Here is a 24,938-nt window from a genome sequence, read left to right on the forward strand (position 1 = left end):
CTTAATTGGAATATTCTTGGTTGCATTCATGTATGTAAAAGATGTGCATTATAAAGGTAAACTATTTTTAGGTGCTGTACACACACCACTAAGTTAAGATTTATGAAGGTTATACAAATTTATTTTGAGATTCGTTTTCTTGCTTAATGAATACTTTCCTCCATGTTGTTATTTAGAATTAGAAAGGAGAGAAATTAAACAAAGGCATTATTGCACTTGGTTTGTAAACATTAAAATCCATTGTATAAAAGGAATTTATATCTTGTTTAACATCTTTGATTGTGACAAACAATTGGTTGTGACAAAAATTATAAGCAGAGAATAGTAAGTCAAACCTATCAGATAGTGCTGTCTAAAAATGTATTGAAGTCTATCTGGTTAACGAAAAAAACTTGAAGATTGCTAATATCTTCCCTTTCATAGTTTGTAATTTCTTTTTTATACTGAAAGACTAGCTTAAATGGTAATAGGGACTTTGTTTTAGTATATGCTTTGTTTTACAAGATAAAGGTTTTGTATTTAGCCTATGATTTTTGTATTTACAGAGAGCAGGCACTTCTGAATGCTAGAAATGTTCCAATTCTGAGCAGGCATAGAGACATGGATTCTGAAAAAATACGTTATCCTCATGTTTATGACTCCCAGGCTGAAGCCATGAAAACATCGGCATTCATTGCTGGTGCAAAGGTATTTCATTTGTTGCATGTGTCTCTTTTGAAGAAATGATACATAAGTTTTCCTCACATAGAACAATTGTTTTATTTTTTAATTGTTCTTGGATTTTAATTTTTGATGTTTATAGATGATTTTACCAGAAGGAATACAAAGAGACAATAACAAGATATATGAGGAAATAAAGATTCCCCACAGTGAACCAATGCCACTTGGCTTTGAAGAAAAACCAGTGTACATCCAAGATTTAGATGAGGTAAGGTGATTATGGAGTTGATATATTTGAGGCTTATATGTTTTATGAATAAATTTGTATTATAAAAGTATTTTTAACAGTATAAATTTTAAATTTTAAATTTTGAAAATACATATATATATATAGGTTATTTTAGCTAATACTTGGTTTAAACTGTAAATTGACTTAAGTAAATGTTTTAAGAAATTGATGTGTTGATATAGCAAATGGTCAACTTAAAATAAAATTTTATTTGGGGAGGGGATCAAATTCTAAACTATTTTCTCTCAACTTTTAAACTTTGAATGTCTTTCAAAGCTATAGAAAAATTGCATGGGTAATAGTATCTATACACACTTTGTCTCCACTCACTATTTGATAAAATTTTCTTTATCTCAAAATACTTCTTAATTAAAGTCAATTACTTCATTACCAAAAGAAGTTGCTTTATTTATATGTATTTGAGTCATACTTAGTCATTCAGAAATAGCAAATAAAGCAGGCTAACAAAAAGAACATCATAAGGAAAACTATAGCCAATCAAAATTAATTCCATTTCTATACATATATGTATTTAGTTTTATCAAAAATGGAATTATACCATCAGTATTTGTGGGTGTGTGTGCATGTACTTTCATACTTCTTTGTTAAGAGAGATTTTTTTGTAGCATAATTTTTAATCACCAGAGGATATTGCATTTTATGCTTTTATTACTTTGAAAGCCATTTCTTATTGTTGAAAGTTAGACTAAAAGTCCTAAATTAAAGTGCTAGCAGATTTCCTCCCTTCCTACCTGGCAGACAGCCACTTTCTCACTGTGTCCCCATGACCTCACCTGTGTTTTTCACAGAGAGATCTCTGTATCTCTTCCTCTTCTTTTTAGGAAACCAGGCTCATTGTTTAGGGCTTCATCAAGATGATCTCACTTAGTCTTAAATAATTCCCCAAAGGTCCTGTCTCCAAATACAGTAATTTGGGGTTCAGACTTTTAATTTGTGAATTTGGAGGATGGGAGTTTTCGTTTTTCTCAAATAAATGCCCAGGATTGCAGTTTTTGGGTCATATTGTAGTTGCATGTTTACTTTTCTAAGAAACTACCAAATTTTTTCCTAAAGTACCTTTTTATATTCCCACTACCAGTTCAGTGTGATCAGTTTTTCCATATACACACCAAATGTTGTCACTATTTTTCATGTTTACCTTAGCCATTTTAATCTTTAATTTTACATATTATATACTATTATTAAACCAGTTTGATAATATATAGAGATTTCTCTTCATGGTTTTAATTTTCACTGCAATAAATAGCAATAATTGGGGAATAATACTATCAAATGCAATGTGTTAGTGTAAGTTAATGATTTTATATCATTGCTTTGCATAATGAATAAGCATAAGTAGTAATACAGACCTCAAGAGAAAATATAGGTCTTAACATAATGTTAGTTTAGTAGTTGCTTCTATTAACTTGCATTTTCTTTATACTTGTTAAAGTCTATGTCTATCAGGGAAAATACACTTGAAGATAATTGTATCTTTCTCTTTTCACTGAAATCATAATTGCATGCCATTCCTAACAGTCCTATAGAACTCTCCATAAAATAGTTTTATGCCCTCTTCATCATTTAAATTTTCAGATTCATTTTCTTGACTTAAAGCACTTCTGTAATTTGATTACAAAGAGAAGCAGAATCTAAAAAAAAATTAAATGGCCAAAATGCTGTTAAAGCTACTGAATGGGTTTTATACTTTTTCTTAGAAAGACAATAATCTAAAAGTATTAGTCAGGTAATATTGGTTATTCCTATCATGTTTCTGAATAAATCTTTTCATTTTACTTTCTTGGGGAAACACAAATTGTAAATTTAAATTTAAGGAAATAATTTATAAATCCAGTTTAATGCTTGTTTCCCCCATAAATATACGATTCTTACATCATCTATTTAATGGAAATGATATCTATATTTTGGTATTTTCTGAGGATATTTCATTAAACATTTCAAATTTCCATTGTGATCATTCATTGAATGAATTTTGCTACCTTTTAAATTTGTTTATATTTATTTAATGACCCAGAATATTGTATATCTTAGTAAATGTTCCATAAGCAATTGAAGAAAATGTATATTCTTTTATTTTAAATAAAATATCAGTAAGATCACATGGGATGACAGTTCTGTTCAAGTCTGTTATAACCTTGCTGATTTTCATACTAACTAGTTCTAGCCAGTAGGAGAGGGATATTGAAATGTCTGAGTCTAGTTGTAGATTTGTCTCATTCCTTTTGTATGTCATCAATTTTTGATTAGTGTATTTTGAAGATTCATTATTAGGTATATAAACTTTTAGGACTGTTATGTCTTATTGACCAGTTGACTTCTTCGTCATTATGAAATGACTACCTTTATCCTAAGTAATATTCTTGGCTTAGAAATCTGTTTCTTTAGGATATTAATATCACTTTTGCAATTTCCTGCCCTTATACCTACCCAGTGTTTTATTTACTCTTAGACATTATAGTTTTAATTTCTAAAAATTTTTATATAGAAACAGTTTAGGAAAAATTATTTAACCATTCTGTCTTAATTTTCTTCTCTATTACAAGTCCATAACAATGGTACTGTACTATAAAATTGTTTTAAAGATGAAATAAGAAACTATTGATATATCAAAGTGCTTGCAATTGTGTATGTTGTAGTGTAAGAGTAAATAATGTAATCTGTAATTGTTGTTCCTGCTATATGGCTGCCTTTTCAAAAAAGTACGTTCTGAAAAATCCATAACATAATTGAAAACAGAGTATCTTATTGACTTATATACAAGGAAGTTTCTTGTTTGCACTTTAATTGGCTGTCTACAATCTGAATAAACTAGAACATCATCATATTTACTCAAAAGTTATCTGTTTTGGGCCTCCCCTGGTGACGCAGCGGTTGAGCTCTGGGCTGCCAAGCTGCCTGCAGCCTCTGCAGCGCCAGTTCGATCCCTGGCCACCAGCAAGGATCCCACATGGCGGGACAGACCTCTCCTGCTGCGCCCACTGCTCCCGTCAGCAGTGTGTTTCGTCAGTCTGCCTGTTCTATTCCCTGCTCTGGCTCTGGTGAATTCTCTCACCCTCCCACGCTTCTGACTGTACCCAGTGCTTGTATAAATAAATAAATAAATCTTTTTTTAAAAAGTTACCTGTTTTGTTTCTTACATTATTAATTTATTGTTTTGTAGGATTATGCACAAAAATACAAGTATAGTCTCATATTTTTCAGATTTAGTAAGCAATTCTAAAGTGATTTGTACAATAGCTCTGAGTTCTTAATTGCATGTACATCAGTTTAAAATTAGGGTACTTTGAGAATATAAACAAGTTAGTTTTTCTTTTAAATTAAGAAAAGTAAATATTTGCATTTAATGTTTTATATGGGTCTTTCAAATTATCGTCATTATAATGAGTCACATATCTTTTCAGGTTGGGCAGCTGGCTTTTAAAGGAATGAAGAGACTCAATAGAATTCAGTCGATTGTATTTGAAACTGCCTACAACACCAATGAGAACATGCTTATCTGTGCCCCTACTGGAGCTGGAAAGACCAATATTGCAATGCTTACAGTTTTGCATGAAATCCGCCAACATTTTCAACAAGGTGTTATCAAAAAGAATGAATTTAAGGTAGGAAATTAACAAAGCAGACAACAGCTTTTTAAATTGTAAAACTGAAATTATTTTGCAGTTGTAAATGTTTATGAAATCTGAAAGTTTATAAAAAGACTGTACACTATGTCATGTAAGAAATGCTGTTTGATTTACTTCATTGCTAGTAAGAAAGCCCTGTTTGTGTTATGAAAACCCCATTGTTCCCGTAGAAAGCTATGAAAAGGCATTTAGCTTTGAAGCAGAACCAATTTTCAAAGTGATGGGGCTGTATAAACAAATTTCATTGTCCTTTAAACAGCTGTACACATTTCCAATGAAGATAAGTACTTTTCATATATCACTATTAAGATTTTTCACATGAAGTGGCTGGAATCATATTTCACAATAAATTGCGACTTGTACTGTCTACTGTGGAACAAATGACATTGTAGTTTTTGCCATTTATCAAGCTACTGTTTCTTTGGTGCAGATTGTATATGTTGCTCCAATGAAAGCCTTGGCAGCTGAAATGACAAATTATTTCAGCAAACGTCTAGAACCACTGGGCATCATTGTGAAAGAACTGACTGGTGATATGCAATTGTCAAAAAGTGAAATTTTACGAACTCAGGTATGTTGTATACTAAATTTTTTGTTTAATGCCATTTTTCTCAGGTAATTGTAAAACTTATTAAAAAATAACTATATCATAAGTAACTGTTAAACATAATACAAATGTAATGTAATGAACTTCTTTTACTTGGTAGCACAATCTACCCTACAAAAGATGTTTTGCTGATGCCTTATGTCATGGTGTCCCTTCTGACTGCTATGATTCTGACTGTATTCTGAGTATTGTTAGGTTTCTGGTATATATTTTAAGTCTATTCATAAGTATTTCTTGTGTAAAACAATAGGGAACAAGGATGTGGGTAAGACTAGATTTCACTTTTTTAATGGCAGGGAAATAAATGTTTCTAAATGATGCTGCTCATATTTTAAAATGGTTTAACATAATAAAAAGTTTTTAAATATTCCTATTTCATCAAATAAGTTATAAAATCATGCTTTGTGTAGAGCTTTATATTAGGTGAGAGGAATGACAACAAAGACACTTGAAATGTAGTTTCTGACTTCAGGGATCTTACAATATGATGGGATAAGCAAAATCCATGTTAAAACTACAGCTAGATTATTATTGAGGAATATAACATATAGTAAAATAATGTTAATAGTGCTTTTAAAAAATAAGGTAACTAATGACCAAATATTAATGGGACATTTCAGGGAAATTTGGTGGAAATAGATGAAATAGTGAAATATTAACTAATGAATGGACATTGATTTAAAATGTGATTGAGGTTTTATTAGTGTCCCAGGACTGCAATACCAAATTGCAACAAGCTTGACAACTTAATATAACAGTTCTGGAGGTCAGAAGTCCTGATTCAGTGTCAATAGGGTTAGTTTCTTCTGGATTCTCCAAAAGAGTACTTTTTACATATCTGTCTCCTAGGTTCTCTTGGTTGATGCCAATCTTTGACATTACTTGACCCATAGACACTCCAGTCTCTGCCTCTTGTACATTTGGATTTTTTCACATGTCCTTTACTCTTTTCTTCTATGAACACTGCTCTTGGATTTCAGACCCACTCTAATTCAAATAGTCTTATCTCAAGGTCTTTACCTTAATTATATGTGCAAAGGCCCTTTGTCAAATAAAGCAACATTTACATATTCTGGGTAGAAATGTCTTTTGGGGCACCAACATTGAACATAGTACAGTGGGTATGCCAGGTACGTTGAACCACATAACAAAGATGGAAAATTGATTTACAATAGATAAGATATGGAAACAACACCAGTGCCCAAAATTAGATGACTGGATCAAGAAGATGTGCTATATGTACATGGTGGAATACTATTCAGCAATCAAAAAAGATATATTCATGACATTCACAGCAACTTGCATAGAGCTGGAAGGGATTATGCTCAGTGAAATAAATCAAAAGGAAAATGAAAAATACCAGATGGTTTCACTTATAGGAGACATACAGGGGAACCAAATAAGGGATTAGGGAAAAAAATAATAATAAATAAAAAAATAAAATTAACAGACAACTATAAATCAGAGACATTCTGCAGGAGAGGGGGGAGGAAGAGGGATCAAAGCGGGAGAGAAGAGCACAAGGGACTATGGTGATGGTGCACAGATAAATTGGTTGTGGGAATTTTACGAGGACTATACCTGAGAGGAAAAAACAAATATTGTACAAAAATGAACAATAATGTAAAATATATAAATAAATTAATGAAAATAATTAAATCTCCTCTACAACTTCTTTAAAAAAAAAGATGGAAAATCAGCTCACAATTACATTTGGGGGTTTATCTGGATGGATGCATTATAACCCACATTTTTGTCAATTTTATCGGCACCTGGCATAGTAGAAGGTCTCTAGGAATAGTTGAGTCCTCGTGCAACTATTTCTTAGTTAGTTTTCTTGTCAATAACACAGTTTTCCTTTCCTATACAAATTGACTTCTTAAGCCTGCATCCTGATTGTGGTTTGGGGGTAAAATGAAGAAATACCCTGGTCTGTCAGTCTGGCATTCTTGCCAACCCCCTTTCCCTTGGATAATTTACTGTTCTTACTGCTCGTATTTTGATCATCGTACCTGATATGTATTTAATACTATTAGAATTTAAAGATTTATTAGTGAAGACCAGATAACTATTTCAAAAGAAATTAGAAAAAAATCAATGATATCTTTGGGTACTCAGCTCTAACAGCAAGGGGTACAAAAGCAAAATGAAACCAGAGAGACTATCAAATTCAAAAGCTGTGTACAGCAATAGAAACTATCGTTAAAATAAAAGGTTATGTTCTGAATGATAGAAAATATGTGCATATCATGTACCTGTAAGGGTTTAATATCCAAGATCTCTAAAGAACTCATACAGTTCAACAAAAAGGGCAGAAGAACTAAATAGACACTTTTCCAATGAAGACGTATATAGATAACAGACACATGAAAACATGCTCGTTATCACTCACCATCAGGGAAATGCAAATCAAAACCACAAGATTCCACTTCTCTCTTGTGAAAATGGTTAAAATCAAAAAGATCAAAAAAGGGGCATCCCTGGTGGCGCATGGAGTTAAGTGTTAGCACTGTGAAGCAAAACGCAGCTAAGGCAGCATGAGTTCGATCCCTTGCCAGGGAGGTGACCCACATGGCACAGCAGACCTCTCCTGCCTTACTCGCTGATCCCCTTAGCAGTGTATTTTAGTTAATCTGCTTTTTCTGCTTCCCACTGAGCCTCTGGTGAATCCTCTCACCCTCCCTCCACTTCTGGTTTGCACCCCAGCTCTTGGATGCATAAATCTTTAAAAAAATTTTTTACAAATGTGTTAGCAAGAACGTAGAGAAAATGCAACTCTTGTACACTGTTGGTGGGAATGTAGGCTGGTCAAGACCCTATGCAAAACAGTATTAAATATTAAACATTAAAAATAGACATACTGTATGATCCAACAATCCCACTCAGGTATCTACCCAAAGAATAGGAAAAAAAAAAACACTCATTTGAAGGGCTGTGTGCTATCCTATGATCAATGTAGCACTATTTACAATAGCCAGGCTATAGTACTGGTACAACCTTACTGCTAAATGAAAGATGAGTGGATAAAGATGTGGGATATATACACTGATACACTATTCAAGTATTAAAAAATGAAATAAAAAATGAAATAGCTGAAATCTTGCCATTTGCTTCGTGGATGAAACTGGAGAGGATTAAGCTATGTGAAATAAATCAGAAGGAGAAAGATCCTGGATATGTTCACCTATCTGTGTAATATAGAGAAACGAAACAATGAAACAGATATGACTGAAAAAAAAAACAAACCCTAAAATGTGACTATAGAATTGACACTACTGGAGGGAGTGAAGGATGGAAAGGAAAGGGTGGAGTAGACCCAGAGAACTATAAAGAAGGAATATGGGTGCTTTGGTGGTGGGTGTGGTATGGTACTGTACATCTGAAGAGGTAGGGATCCTTATATCATACAGTGTTGTAATCCAGTGTTACTTGGTGAAAAATAGTACAATTTAAAAAACAGAATAAAGTTCTCTGTTAGTTTAGTGTTTAAAAGTTGATAATTTTCAGCTTGTTTGCTCCCTTATCCTGAAGGGATCTGATTGTTATTAGTGGAGAGTTCTTTTGGTAGTCATTTTCTACCAAAGGGACTTGTGGGATTCTTAGGAAGACGTAAAGCTTAGGAAAGGAAAAGGGATATAGTGTTCTGTTGTTTAGAGAAAAAAAGCTGTCAGTGATTTTAATATACCTAATCCATCTCAGATTTAAGAGTCAGTACTCAGGGAGGTGTTAAATAGTGCTCTAACCATACCATACCAATAGATTTTGAAATATATGAGCTCACTTGAAGGCAACGTGAAAGAACTTTTTTTGCCTCTTCACTCTTCCTTTGTCTTAGTATAGGAATCCATGTTTCTTCACACTTTTATGTAGCTTCAAAAAGCTCTGCCTCCCACCTCCTTACAAGAGATCCGCCTTGTTCCTTATTGTAGACATTTGGAGGCAGCTATTATGCACTTTCCCTCAGGATTTTGGTTGAAATGATTGAAAAGATGAAATGTTTTTAGTAGCATTATGTCTGTTTGCTAATTTTGATATTATGGAAGAGAAAGTATTTTTAGTATTGTAAGAAAATACTACATCTAGCCTGTTCTGGTTTACTTTTTTGGGTCTCAATGGTAATTGCTTATTTTAATAAAATAATGACTTTTTTAATTCTAGAGAATTTTTGAACTGAGATATAATTTATATACAATAAATTCACAGATTTTAAGTAGAGTTAGATGAGTATTGACAGATGCATATATATCTTTGTAATTCCCAGAATTAAGAAATAAACTCTGTTACCTCAGAAGGTCCCTTCTCATCTTTTTTCTGTTCATATTCATTCCCTTGTTAATTCTGTAAACATGGGGCATGTGTTTGGCCTCAAATATAAATTTATAAATTGAACTTCCTCTTTTGATTTTACTTTGATTTTACTATTCTATTCCTATATAGCTTACTATCAGTGATACTAATTTTTGTAGACCTGAAAATAGTTACTAACCTCCTCACTTTGTCCCATCTATCCTCACAGATAGGTTAATAGACTGCTCTGCTATCACTGACCTTTGACATAAGACTATAGAGAGAATAAAGCAATATTACAGAGCATATAGGAATACAAATGTAATCAATTTTTATATTTGGAGTTTTAATTTTCTGCTTTTCCTACTTTTTCTACTTTTGCAATTTTAATAGCTTTTTAATGATTCCCAATTGTATATATTTTTGGTAAATAATTTTCCTAATAATTACCACAATTAAATAAAATATAACCTTGATTTTTCCCTGTCATCCAAAAAATTTTTCAGTATTGGTGGTTTATGACTTTTTTGTAATAATATGGGAAGACAAATTAATCTTATTTGCAAATTTTCTGTCAAGGTGTTCTGATCGTATTATTCCCTTGCTCATAAACTTTCATTGTTCTTTATTGCTTATTGAATTAAATCCAACTACCTAGCTTGTTAAGAATCTTGTATAAATTAAGTATAATATGAGATGTTATCTGTTTTGTTGTTCACTAGGGACTGTCAGGTCTAGCAGCATTTATGATTTTATTGAGGTTTGAATGTAAATTTCATTTTCCAAGACAGAACTGTGTAATTCTAAGATTTATTGTCAGGAGAAATATCTGTTTGGTGTTCAGCTGAAAAGCAGTTTTGTGAGACTTTGAACAATTCCGTAATATGTAATCAGTTGAAACATCAATCTATCTTTCTGATTTTATTTTCCATCTACCACTAATTTCAAACTTATCTCTCTAAATGTACCCTTTAATGAAGAGATACTATTTTGTAATATACATTGTGCTTTTCATTGGTCTCATTGAGTGGTAGTACTTTTCATTCTACTTTTTTTTTTTTCTCATCTCAGATTAGTCCTGCTTCATTCTTCATTCCTCCCTAATATCATAGATTCAGTGTTCCTTTGAACCTCAGTAAAAAACTGACCAGAAATTGGCATTAACTTGTGTCAAAGCAAAGCATTTGCTCTGAGTTCTGATTGTTCTCAACCTTTCTTTATATTTGTTTGTTCATTCTTATACTGGGTTGAGTTTATTTACATAGTTTGGGGAGTTTGTTTGTTTGTTTGTTTCTACTTCGACTGTGAATGGAGAGAAGTTCTGTTCAAATCTCTTACACTCAGGGAACCCTGAATTTCTTTTATTTGTTAAATCAGAGTTCTAGCAACATTTATTGGGATGGTATTTGTGGTGTGCTTATGAATGTTCTCATATCACACTGAGTGCACATTGATCTACTCTCCTCTCAACAATATTTTCCTTATAGTGTGCATTTTATTGAATATTTCACTGAAACTATTTATATGCTTAGGAATGGAGAGTAGGGAAAAAAGGAACATGCAGAAATGGGTTAGAAATTGCATATGCTTTAGTTGCAGTTTTATCTGCCTCTCCGTGCATAATATATTTAATTTACCATTCATTTCTTTCTTTTTTTAAAAAAGATTAATTAATTTATTTGTTTGTTTGTTTGTTTGTTTATTTATACAAGCACTGGGTACATACAGTCAGAAGCGCAGGAGGGTGAGAGAATTAACCAGAGCCAGAGTAGGGAGCAGAACAGGCAGACTGATGAAATACACTGCTGAGGGGAGCAGTGGGCGCAGCAGGAGAGGTCTGCGTGCCTTGTGGGATCCTCGCCTGCCGCTGGCTGGCCAGAAATTGAACCAGCACTGCAGAGGCTGCTGACAGCTTTGCAGCCCAGCACTAAGCCATTGCACCACCAGGGAGGCCCTCTTTTTTTTTTTAAGATTTATTTATTTATGCATACAAGAGCTGGGGAACAGGCCAGAGTTGTGGGGGGTGAGAGGATTCACCAGAGACAGAGTGGGGAGCAGAACAGGCAGACTGACTGAAGTACACTGCTTGAGAGGAGCAGCGAGAGAGTCAGGAGAGATCTGCTGCACCATGTGAGTAGCTTCCTGGCTGGCTGGGGATCTAACTTGTGCTGCAGTGGCTGTGGATAGCTTCTTAGGTTGCGTCTTAACCCCTTGCATCACCAGGGAGGCTCTAATTTACCATTTCTATCTTTCTATATAAAAACTGACAATGTCTATTTCCTCTACATTCCTAAAGGATTTTTTTGCTGGATATAGATTTGTAGGTTGTTAGTTCTTTGCTTTCAGCACTTTAAAAATGTGCCAACTTTTTTTTTTTTTGTTTTTTGTTTTGGTCCTTCAGTGTTTCTGAAAAAGATCCACTGCTAATTCAAATTATTGCTCTTCTACATTTACTCTGTTTACTCAGATTCCTTTTAAGATTCTTTTTTGTATTTCGCTTCCAGAAGCTTGATTATGATGTTTATAGCCATAGATTTTCTTTTTGGTTTGTTATGTTGGGGTGTTTAGCTTCTTGATTCTATAGGTTTGTGTCTTTTGTCAAAGTTGGAAGATGTTCAATCTTTATTTTCTTCAACTCCACCCTCTATCTTCTCTCCTTATCCTCCACAAACAGGAATATTAAGCCTTTTATTATTGTCCCATAGAAGCCTGAGAGCTGTACTTTTTATTTTTTATATTTGTTTTCTCCCTCTTGCTCAGCTTTAGTATCCGTTGATTCATTTTGAAGCCCATTGATTGTTTTATCTGTTGTGTACATTCTTGCTATTGACCCCTTCCAGTGAGTTTTTAATTTAGGTTTGCGTATTTTTTAAATTCTAAATGTTCTATTTTTCTATATATATCTTCTATTTCTGGAACTTCCTTTGATAAATGCTGATCTGGAATATTTTCACCAAACCAGGGAAGCCTTATTCCTGTGAAAAAAAGATAATGTTACTTGTTTGTAGTTTTAAGACATCAACACCAGATAAGTGTTTTAGCTGCTGTGCCTTTAATTTAAAGTATTTGTCTCTGACCAAAACTGAATATGTAAAAATATATTTTTAAAAATTTTCTCTCAACACAATTCTTTAAAATAGTTTATGGAAAACAACACTTTTCAAACTTTATAGTATTGACATATTCAGGAACTTATATATGTTGTTAGTAACTTGCGATGTATTTGATTTCTTAAAACAAATTGCTCAGATACACTAAATATAAATGAAGTATGAATTTTTTCATCCAGTTATTGAATAGTTGAATGTTTAGAATTTAATCATGATCCAAATTTTCGATGCCTTTTATTGATAATATTTAACTAACCTCCTATCTCACATCACTTTATTTTATTTTAATTTTTTAATTTTTTTTTACATTGTTGTTCATTTTTAAACAATATTCACTTCTCCCCCGCCCCCCCAGGTGTAGTCCCTATAGAGTTTCCTTCACCAATGCACCCGTGCACCATCACCACAGTCCCCTGTGGGCCTCTCTCCCTCCTCTGGTCCCTCTCCCTCCTCCTCCCCTGCAGGATGTCTCTGATTTTAGGGTATCTGATAACCATTTTTATTGTTGATTACTCTATCAACAAACTATTTGTCAGAGATCCTAGTCAAATTTTGTTAAATTAAAAATATTCTAAGTTTTCTTCCTCTGATTTTCAATTTCAACTTACAAGGACTTTAAATTTTTTGTTCATAGAACTTGGATATATATTAGTGTACAATGCTGTTGTAAATCTGAAATGCAAGTCCCACACTGGTTATTTTTAGGAATTATAGAGAGTGCTGTACTTTCTGTAAATTTCCATGACTGATCTAAATAGCTTCTTTTGAGTTCATAGTTTGCACATGTCTACAAAAATTATTTTCATATACAAAAACTGGAAATATATGAAACCTTATTTTTGTAGAGCTTTGTGCCAGTATGCCCATAAATAATTTTCATAAAGAAAACTTCTTGGACTCATCATTGATTTTAACCTTAGTTAAATTCATTACATAGCAATACTTGCTACCTATTGTTCTTGGATGTTCAAAGTCACTAGAACACTAGAGGGCATGTCTATAGGTATTATGATAAATATTATGTTAGATAATAAATTGTAAGCTATTTTATACCTTATAGTTGTTTTGGTTTTTTTTGTAGTTTTTATTTCTGACTGCAGCTTTGTGATGATTTTTAAAATCAGTATGAATTTTAAAAAGTTAATTTTATTTGGGAATTTACATGCCCCACTTTTTTTTCTGGTTACAGAAGGGTAGCATGCTCATTGCAGAAAAAAATACATAAAATTATATTTTAGTGTGTATCCTCTAATATTTTTTTCCCTAGGCATATGTGTAACTTGAAAAAAATTTAGGTTGATTATATATTGTTTTGCTGTATTTTTCCAGTAAACATTTTTACATATCATTGAATGTTAGTTCAATTTGCACGACATCTTATGGCTGCAAAATATTCCCTGTATTGTAAAGACTAAGTTAACTGAACTTATCTTATAACACTTATTTAAGAATATCATTTACTTAGTCTTACTCATGCCCTTGTGGACTCAGTTATAACAAATTGAACACTGAGAGAAAAACAAATGGGGTATGTGAGAAATTATGTTAATATGGTAGAGAACAAAACTTTTTCTTCTGGTTTTTGGGTTGATTCTTCATGGATTCAGGCTAAGAGATTCCCTTACATTCATTTTCATCAATCATACTTCCACAAATGCGGCCTTCACACTTTTATCCATCAACACAGACTTATATTTCTTTCATTCCAGGGATTCATTGGGTCTGTTCCCTTATGAGGGCCTTTTTATCCTTTCTGTTGATAAGTGACAGGCATTTCAATTGGGAATTTAGAACAGTGCTGTTCATTACAGTATCTACTAGTCACATGTGACTAAGTTAAAATTCAACAAAATCAAGAATTCTTTCTCTTATTTACATTAGTTGCATTTCATTTGCTCAGTAATCACCAGTGATGACTGAATTACATAATGCAGATTTGGAACATTACTATAGTCACAGAAAGTTCTAACAGACAGAACAGTATAGTGTTTAAAAGAAGTGTTGGAACAATATGGAGAGAAGTAGCTATTTCGTTGTACATTACATGCACATGTTGTCTTTTGTTATAGGATCTCTCATTCAGTATACTTGAAAGTATCCTGTCACAGTTGAGAAGAAACCAATTTTTGCTAAGCCATACCCATTTTATAAAACTTAGGTTTCAGTCTCTGGGCTTCAATTTAAAGAAATGTTTACCAGCACCAAACTTTCTTGGTTTTAGATCACTTTTGATATAGTTCTCAATTGTGCCATTGAAAACTCTCTACTTCCAGCTTCCCAGGGATCTGCAAAGCCTTCTCCCCACAGTAATACAATATTTTATGGATATTTTATGTTTTATTTAATGCTTGTTTGGATGTTTGTTTGCAATGTTTTGGAATTTCTCTTATTAAAAAAAGTCAGCGTGCATGATTAGGAATATATACTAAAAAACAAAACTTTTTTTTTTTAATTTTTTTAAAGATTTATTTATTTATTTATACAAGCACTGTGTACAGTCAGAAGCGGGGTAGGGTGAGAGAATTTACCAGAGCCAGAGCAGGGAACAGAACAGGCAGACTGACAAAATACACCACTGAGGGGAGCAGCAGGCGCAGCAGGAGAGGTCTGCGTGCCATGTGGGACCCACCCTCGCCGGCTGCCGGGGATTGGACTGGTGCTGCAGAGGCTGCGGGCAGCTTTGCGGCCCAGCACTCAACTGCTGCGCCACCAGGGGAGGCCCCACAAGTTAAAGTATTTTATTTTTTTTAATAAATTTTATTTTTATATTCCCCATACAATTGCAACCCCCTTATTTTGACCCCAATCCCTCCCTTCCCCGCCCCTCATCCCCCATGGAGTGTCTCTGGTTCATAGTTTTTTGTTGATTTTGATTTTCACTTTCTTAACGTTATTCATTTTCCTGGTCCCTTATTTAAGTTTTCTAGATTCCTGCTATGAGTGAGACTATCCGGTATTTTTCTTTTTCTTTCTGGCTTATTTCGCTGAGCATGATCCCTTCCAGCGCCATCCATGTTCCTGCAAATCGCATGTGTTTATCTTTTTTGAATGCTGAGTAATATTCCATGGTGTATATGGAAAGTAATATTCCATGGTGTATATACCACATCTTCTTGATCCAGTCATCTATTTTTGGGCATTTGGGTTGTTTCCAAAGCTTAGCTATTGTAAACAGTGCGGCTATAAACATAGGGGTGCAGGTGTTCTTTGGAATTGATGTTTCTGTGTCCTTTGGGTAAATACCTAGGAGTGGAATTGCTGGATCATATGGGAACTCTATGTTTAGTAGGTCCAGAAATCTCCACACAGCTCTCCATAGTGGATGGACCAGTTTGTACTCCCATCAACAGTGCAGGAGGGTTCCTTTTTCTCCACATCCTCGCCAACATTTGTTGTTGCTAGTTTTTTTAATATGTGCCATTCTCACTGGTGTAAGATGGTATCTCATGGTAGTTTTGATTTGCATTTCCCTGATTACAAGTGATGTTGAACATTTTTTTATATGCCTGTTGGCCATTTGCATTTCCTCTTCAGAGAAATTTCTTTTTAGCTCTTCTGCCCATTTTTTGACAGGATTATTTTCTTTGTTGTTGAGTCTCATCAGCTCTTTGCAGATTTTTGTGATCAGTCCTCCTTTATCATTAGTGTTGGGTGCAAAAATGTTCTCCCAGTTGGTGGGGTTTCTCTTTGTTTTTGTTATTGTCTCTTTTGTTGTGCAGAAGCTCTTTAATTTGATGTAGTCCCAGCTGTTTATCTTTGCCTTGCTGCTTTGGGTGATGTGTCTGTAAAGATGTTTTTGATGTGCATATCACGTAGTGTTTCGCTTATGTTTCCTTCTATGTATTTTATGGTTTCAGGTTTTATGTCTAGTTCTTTAATCCATTTTTGATTTGATTTTTGTGTATGGTGTGAGGTAGTGGTCAAGCTTCATTCTTTTGCATGTACCGATGCAGAAAAAAACAAAACTTTTAATAGGAAATAAAAGCACAGTTAAGTTGAAAATTGGCAAATATGCTTAATAAAACATTAAAGGTTGCAAAACAACCCTATAGGACACTAATATTTTAACATTCAAATTATCAATTAGAATAGCATTATGACAAATTTGTCATTCCATAATTTTTCACTGCAAAATTAATTTGATGTTAGCCTTTTTATCAAGTTATCTATAGTTTAAAATTAAAGTCAGTTAAACAGTCCATGTCTCTCTATTTTATATAGGTCGGCAATGAAATTGTCATGTTGCTATGTTGATTATTTTACTCTGAAAAAATAGTGTAGTTTTACAGCTTACTCATGATAATCACCGCCTTTCCCCCACTCCTCTCTCACCAAGTACTCTATTTGGTATGAAGAGATAAAAAGAAAATAACATGAGTTCAAACTGTTTGATAACAAAATATGGAATAAAGCAGTAAGAGATAGTGAAAATGATGTACAATGCAGATTTTATCAGGACAAAAGGATTTTTTCAAGTTTTGGATTTTTGTAAAGATGTGAACTTCTGTGATATGTAACTAAGGACATTCAAGATAAAAGCACTTAACTAGCTCATTAAAATACTATACCTGTTTCATAAATCACTGAGGAATGCTAATGATTTGAAATTACTCTTTGTAAAGCTTCTTCAACACAGATAGAGTTTTCAAACAAGTTGAAAAACCCAGTCTTCATGATGAGATCTAACTATTCTGGGGTATTGATGAAGTTTAGAAATTTATGTAGTATTTATATTTGTTATAATGTTGCTTCTTATTTGCCTATTTATGTTCATTTATTTAGTTTTGAGATTTCTTTATAACAGTACATATTTTAAAGCCAGAGTAAAAGACAAAAATATTCTTTTATATTTTGAGGGTGATTATGGAGTGTTTAATCATAATTTTTCAAGTGACAACACAAATGTAATTAGTGTGTTTTTGGTGACAGTATTGATTTTTAGATCCTTTATTAATCTAAATATTTTGCTTTTTTCTCCTTTTTTCTATTTGCATATCCAAGTTTATGTAATTTAGGAACTAATAACTAAAATTAATATTAAAACTTTCTTTTAGAAAGAGGAATATATAAAAAATGGAAATAGAAGCTGACATGTAAAAGTATCAATCTTTTTGAGAATAATTAGTATTCTTTTGAGAATAATTAGTATTTTATTGGAATAAAAACTGTTAACCATGTGTTTATACATAATAGAATTATAAGACTACCACTTCTAAAATCCCCTAATGTAAATATTATTTGCCAAGATAACCATATCTTGCATTAAAGGCATGCGACTAAGAAGTAATGAGAGCTCTGTTTTGAAGAATGTCTCTGCTTTTATTAGTAAATAAGCTATAAATTACTTGGAAGCATCATGTAATTCTTAGTTGTAGTTATCGATTATTTTTATTTTTGTGAGGTTTAATAGCAATCCATATAAAATATATTAAAATGCTTTGAGTAAAATGTCTGCTCATATATATGAACTACTGTTTTTAACTGTCTTTTTTTAAATATACTTGGACTGGAGGAGCTAGTGAGAGAACTGTAATTTTTGATGCATAAAAATCTGTCTAGTGAATGCAAATTATGTATTATTTGAGACCCTTTTCTTAGAGTATAATTTAAAAGCACTCAAGAATCTAATTATCCTTGCCTTCACTGAAAAAAAAAAATAACAACTTTGCGTATTCCATGAATATGCCTTTGCAGAAAATAGCTTGTTTTATAGTATTAAAGGAGGAAAGAGATGAGTGGGGTCATACTCTACTAATGGTTTCTTATTAATGGGTTTTTGTTTTGTTTATTCTGTATCAATATTTAATTACTTTTTCTATCATGATTGTTTTCATATTCTTCTGGATATTAACTAAGTAAAAACAACTAAATAATTAGAAATTTTATTTTTAAATTACTTCAAGAATCCTACTTGCAAAATCTTTTTTTTTGCTATCTTATTTACGTACAGGTCAAAAACCAATAGAAGGCTTATTATTTTCTTCCTCCTAAAGTAAAAAGTCATAATATCTACTACTATTAAATTATAATACAAGAGATAGCATTTTTAAAAGTGATCTAGTTTCCATCTGGACAAGGAAATGAAAATAAAAGTAAATATTTGTGATGTACATATATAAAGTGAATGACTATCTTTAGCTTAAATATAGCCTATATATTTTTTTAAAGATTTATTTATTTATGCATACAAAAACTGTGATACAGGTTGGAGTTGTGGGGAGTGAGAGGATTCACCAGAGACAGAGTGGGGAACAGAACAGGCTGATAGACTGAAATACACTGCTGAGGGGAGCAGTGGGCGAGTCAGGAGAGGTCTGCTGTGCCATGTGGGTAACTCCCTGGCCGGGGATTGAACTTGGTGCTGCAGTAGCTGCGTATAGCTTGATAGGTTGCATCTGAACCCCTTGCACCACCCAAATATAACCTGTATTTAAATAAAAGGTAAATATAGTCAAGCCAGTACTAATTCCTATTGATTATTGATTTTACCTTCTGTAGGGTAAGGTAAAAAGTATCAGGCTTTTCTGCCCTCCCGCCATTAGAATTGATGATGGATACTTGTGGTCCTGTATGCATGCCTGATGGCGGACACCTGGAGTAGGGTGTGGGCATGCATAAGTGGGTACACCTGGGCTAAGGCTGGGCTTATAAGGGTGGTGTCACCCGGACGCCAGGCGAGCAGAGAGGAGAAGCAGAGAGAACTATGAGAGTAACAGAGAAAAAGGCTACAAGAGAACGCGAGAGAGCCCAGAAAGAGTGAAGACTCACCGGGGCCTAGGAGGCCTACCAGCTTCCTGGCCCCCCGGCCCCCTGCCTGCCGTGTACCTGGTAAATCTCAATAAAAGCCTGCAAAAGCCACTGAGGGCCCCAGGACTTCTCCTTTACCCCTTCTGCTCGGATCATAGAGAACATGCCTGTGGCCATCCTGCCACTATACCTTCTTAATATTTTTTAGAGTTATCCATGTCCTCTCCATCTTCACTATTGTGTCATCCTATTCTGACTCCCCTGTCATTGCTCACTTTTTTTTATAGTGTTTTAGCTGGGGTGCCACCATCAATTCTGTTCCCTCCAAATATTTCGCTGCAGGTAGCCAGAATTGCATTCTGGTTAGTTGTGTTCTTCCCCTTCTCATTCCCGTACTCTATCCTGTGAAAAAAAACAACAAACCATAAGTAAATAAAGCCACTCATGGTATTTCAAGCTACTTTATCAAGTAAAAAGAATACAGTTCCTGGAAGTGGCTAATGCTCCTCATGGTCTGACCCTGCCCATCACATTTCCACCAAACATCAGTATTCTCCAGTCTCATTCATGTTGTCTCCCACATGCTCTGTGTAAATGATCTGTTTCTGCCTGTAGCTTTCTTATTTTCACTGAATTAATTCTATTTTATTCTTTAGCTGTTAAGGCGACTGTCATTTTCTTAATAAAGTCTTATGATTTCTATGATTAGTTCAAATTTTTCAGATATAATATGTTATGACATTGCATGATTTATCCTTAGTAGCTCATCACAAATACAATTTTGTATTTTACAGGTTTTTGATTAATGCCTATTGCCAATCTATCTCCACTAAAATATAAGCTCTATGATATCAAGTGCTGTCTGACTTTATTTTTCTTCATCATTGCATAGTGCATAGCATACTGCCTGGGACATTATAATGTGAAGAAAGAGGTCAGTGATGAGGATTATGCTGATTTGTCCATTTTAGATTTTCATATTACCATCCAAAATGGCTCTACTACTTAATATTTGTATTGAAGGGTGAGTTTATGCACATTGATTATATAAACACTAAATGTAAGAATAAGAATAGACTTTTCCAACAAGAAAAAATGCAGATTTCCAAAACATAAGATGTCTAAACCTTGCTAACAATCAAACAAGTACTAATTAAAAGGCAAAGCTATTTTTCTGTGAGAAATTAGTAAAAATAATGAAAATAACGCATGTAGGCAAGATTACATTTTAACTTCAGCTCCTAAGCACTATGGATAGTATAGTAAGTCATCGCCGTAAGTGATTTGCTTAAAAGAAACATGAACAGTATGGTGTAAACAGTTTAGTTAACTGAATAGAGAATGGATATTAGGTCCTGGAAATTTGACAGACTTAGCCAGTTCTTAACTGAGGTTGTAGTTCAGATTAACTTGGAAGCTTTTTCCTGAACACTGGTACTCTTTTTGGTAATAGATTTCATCACAGGTGTGAGGTATTAGCTCATTGTGTCTTTGATTTGCATTTCCATGATGATTAGTGGTTTGGAACACCTTTTCATTTACCTGGGCTGAGGTTCATGGGAACTGGTAGCCTAACGTATGCTGGTTGGGGCCATGAAGCCACCTCTGGCTACTAAAGTCAATAGGTGCTACGGTAAGCTGAGGATCTGGGTTCTTGGAACTGCAGGGAGATACCGAGGATCTTGGAAGTCATCCAGATGTAGGATGAGTTCCAGTGACAGGAGTCTGCAATGAAGTTGGGTCTTTACTTCTTCTGTGAGGAAAGTATCTCTCTGTGCTGAGCTGCCTGGGCTGAATGGAGAGGTTAAAGGAGTAAAGTGCCTCTGCCTTCCCCACGGTCCTTTATTTCTGTGCTTCACCCACATGTTGTAATCACTCACCTGAAATCCTTAGTTCTTGTGAAGTTACTTTCCAAATTGGTGTTTCTGAGGGATAGAAATCCCTATGCCACCATCTTGCTGATGTGACTCCCAGTTTTTCTTTTTTAATTGGGTGTCAAAAAAGCTTAGAACCAGGTTTGATATTTATTCACAGATACTGTATCAGGTAATCCTTTGGGCATATTTGCTTTTTCTCCTTTTCTGTCACTTTCCTGAGCCTTGTTTTTAGTCTATGTGAGTTTCTATTGAGCCACTTCAAAGCCAATAACAAATAATTGTTGTTTGACCTCTTTTTTCACTGCTGTAAGTTTTTTATATCGTAGAAAATGGAGAAAAATACATGATTTCACTTGACTCTGCACCATGGTCATACTGGTGCTATATGTGTAGTTTATCTGAATTGCAAATGGAGAGAAAGGCAGTGGCAGGTACTTAAACGAGATCAGCTCCCTCTTCAGAGGTGACCATTACATTTCTTAACATATCAGATTGTTTGGACTACATTTTACTTCTTTGTTGTTGCATTTTCTCCTTAAAGTGTAAGTTTCTAAACTTCTTGCCTTTTTCTTCGTATTCCTAACCATTGACACGTCAGAAAGTAATGAGTATGAGTGAGTCACACACTTCTATTGAGAAGCTTTCCTTTGGATAACCATGAATTGTGTTTAAATAGTATACATGTTTTGCTTTTTTTTTTCTGAGCACAATAGAAATAATTCAAATAATAGAAAAAGTTACAGATAAGGACAACTAATTTCCTTAATTGCAGTTATTTTCAGCAGTGTGTATCCTACCATAATTTGTTGATAAGGTTTTAGAATCCTCTCTTTATCTGTCTCCTCAGTGGTAACCCCAAACAAAGCTGATTGTTTTTCTTGAATTAGTAAACTCTTAATGGCTTTTTTTGAATTGTTTTTGTGAAAAGCTGCAGAATACATCTTTTTTTTTCTTATAACATTTGAAATTTTAGTAGCTTAGTTTTGCAATGTGTCATTATTGTAATAAATTGATATTAAAATCAAGCTTTATACATGTGACAAGGAAGAGGTGGTGACTGTCAAATGTTCAAAGTCATATGACTGCCCTGTTTTCAAAGTGCAGATGTTATTATTGATTTAAAAAAAAAAAAGCCTCAATAAACCAAGGAAAGCTGTTCTTCATGAGTTACATCCCAGTTGTAAGAATAGTACTTAGCCACAGGACAAGTTTGTACCATAAATGATTCTCTTATCCAGAACCTTTTTGTGGGAAAAGCACACGAGAATCATTTAGTTGTATCAGATTCTTGCTCTTTGCGGTTTTAATGGAATGAAGTTCTGGCGTGTTATGGACAGGCAGTTATAAGGATGAGAACAAGGTCATTATGGGCTATACACATGGCAATATAAATATTTTTTATATTTTTCTCTGCTGTGTAATTGGTTAAGTTTAATATAACCAAGCATTAAGCCTTCACAAACTTATGCTGATGACTCTAGATTTTAGTAGATAAGTTCTGGGATTGTTGGAAAGTTTTTTAAATCAGCAGAATGGCAAAGAGTTTTCCAGCCAGCTGTAGTCATACAGTCTAGAAAGTATGTGTTTTCATAAATTTTGATTATATATTACAGGCACATTTTTCCCCTTGTAGCCCTCCATGTTCTGTTCCTTCAGAAGTATTTGAATTTCCTATTGCATTAAACTTTATTTAATAAATGTTAGTTATAAAATCTTAACTAAAAATATCAGAGATTTTTTTCCCCAACATGAAAATACTAAGATATTTAAGATTATATTCTTTATACATTAGTTTGACCATATCTGTACTTTTGTACTTGAAAAAATTTCAGTTTTTACATTTTCATTTTACAAATTGAAAGCTGTAGTCCTTGACATAAATATAGCTAGATACTTCAGAGGTCTTTGTGTTTTACACGTGTGAGTGTGCACTCATGCATGTGAATTGATGAGAGAGCAGGGAACATAGAACATGTAGGAAAGGAAGTAGTTGAAACTAACTGATTTGTTGTAGTGTCCCAAGGGGCATGTATAATCTGTAAGCTGTCAGATTCCATTATAGGGACTGTTGCCATCAATCAGAGCTGACATTTGTATAGCAGAGGTTAGTATAACTGTAATTATATGTATGTTTATAGAATCTAAACTGTGTGACATTTTATATTAAATCCGTAACTTAAAAAACAATTTATAAACTTACTGGTTCAGTAGGTGTGTGATTATGTGTTTATGTCACTCTGTTTTCTGTATAATGAATTAGTTTATTGGAATTAGAAATTTTTATGGACTGAGTTATGTATGAAAACACAAGAACAGATTTTATTTTTAAATAGAGACTAAAAATAGGATTAAGCATTCTTGGGTGTTTTAAAGTCTAAATTGTAGAGTCTGATTTATCTTCCTGGTTGAAAGATTTCCTATAAATATATTGAACTTTCTTGCCCATTTGCCTTTGGTACTTATGGAGGTTTCTGGCTGAGGTGAAGATTGATAAGTGGGCAGGAAACGGGTCTAAATTTAGCAGCTGTCATCTGTACTTAAAAAATGTACTTTATCAATTTCTGATTGATCTTGATCAATTTCTATTGATCTTCTACTGGGATGGACATGTAAAATTCCGTATTTAATCCCTTTCTCAATTATGTAGTTATATAAATGACTAACAAATTAAAGAAAAGAAAAATATCCTTATAATATACATAGACATATTTACACAAATGATCCCACTAGAAAGGAGGATATGTGATCAATGCATATGAGAAGCACAAAGGACACATTTGGTTTTTTTTTTTCTTAAAGCCTGGAATATTTGTCTCACAAAATCTTACCTGTGCTGTATAGTTACCCTTCTTATTACTTAAATTTGGTTTTAATTATGCTGTATGTAATTACAATAGCATGTATTCACACAGCTTTCTGTTATTTAAGTAAAATACATGTACAGAGTAATACAAAAATTGTAGTATTGAAGTTTCCTAAAGTGAACACTCCAACCATTGCCTAGGTCAAGATACAGAATATTACCACATCTCACAATTTCTTCCCATGCCTCTGGCATTTGCTTTCCCAACCCCCCCCTTTCTTTTTTACAAGAGGTATTTCCTGTCCTACCTTTGACTAATACCTTACATTAATTTTACTTGTTTTAAAACTGTATATAAATAAAATTATATGCTATATGCTTGGATTCTTTTTAACATTAAGATTATGAGATTTTTTTTTCATTTTGTTGTCTGTAGCAATAGCAGTTTACTCATTTTTATTGTTACGTAGTATTCCATTGTATAAATATAAGTTATTTATTCGTTTTGTTTTTGGTGGGACTCTAATTTCCAGTTATGAAGTAGTATGAATAGTATAGCTATGAAAATTTTAATATATGTCTTCCGGTACAAATAAGTGTGCTTTTCTGAGCAATGCATAATGTACTGAGAATGGTATTGCTGGATAACAAAGTCTGTATGTGTTCAACTTTAGTAGATATTATCTAGCAAGGTTTTCAAAATGATTGTGTGAATTTATATTCCCACCATTTGTTTTTATGAGAATTCCTGTTGTTCTGTATCATCTCTAAAAACATGGTATTTTCTGACTTTAATTTTAATTTTCTGATAATTTGTAGTGGTATCATTTCTCTCTTGCGATTGTTTTCTTTCTCCCTCTACTCCCTCACTTCTTTTGTAAATATGAAAAATATGTCTGATTTTCAATTAT

The 24,938-nt window shown here is 33.4% G+C and overlaps 1 protein-coding gene across 1 annotated transcript in view; it reads left to right on the plus strand.

Annotated features, from left to right (window-relative positions):
- ASCC3 (activating signal cointegrator 1 complex subunit 3) overlaps nt 1-24,938 on the plus strand; it is a gene marked incomplete at its 5' end in the record, with an annotated part of 257,934 nt that overhangs the window by 38,790 nt on the left and 194,206 nt on the right. Inside the window, 4 exons of the mRNA XM_084227788.1 lie at nt 546-687; nt 803-928; nt 4,372-4,572; nt 5,027-5,167. Coding sequence (XP_084083914.1) covers nt 546-687; nt 803-928; nt 4,372-4,572; nt 5,027-5,167 — 610 coding nt within the window. The remainder of the gene's footprint in view (nt 1-545; nt 688-802; nt 929-4,371; nt 4,573-5,026; nt 5,168-24,938) is intronic.

The sequence above is a fragment of the Talpa europaea genome, assembly GCF_964194135.1.
Source record: "Talpa europaea genome assembly, chromosome: 2".
Classification (NCBI taxonomy): Eukaryota; Metazoa; Chordata; class Mammalia; order Eulipotyphla; family Talpidae; genus Talpa; species Talpa europaea.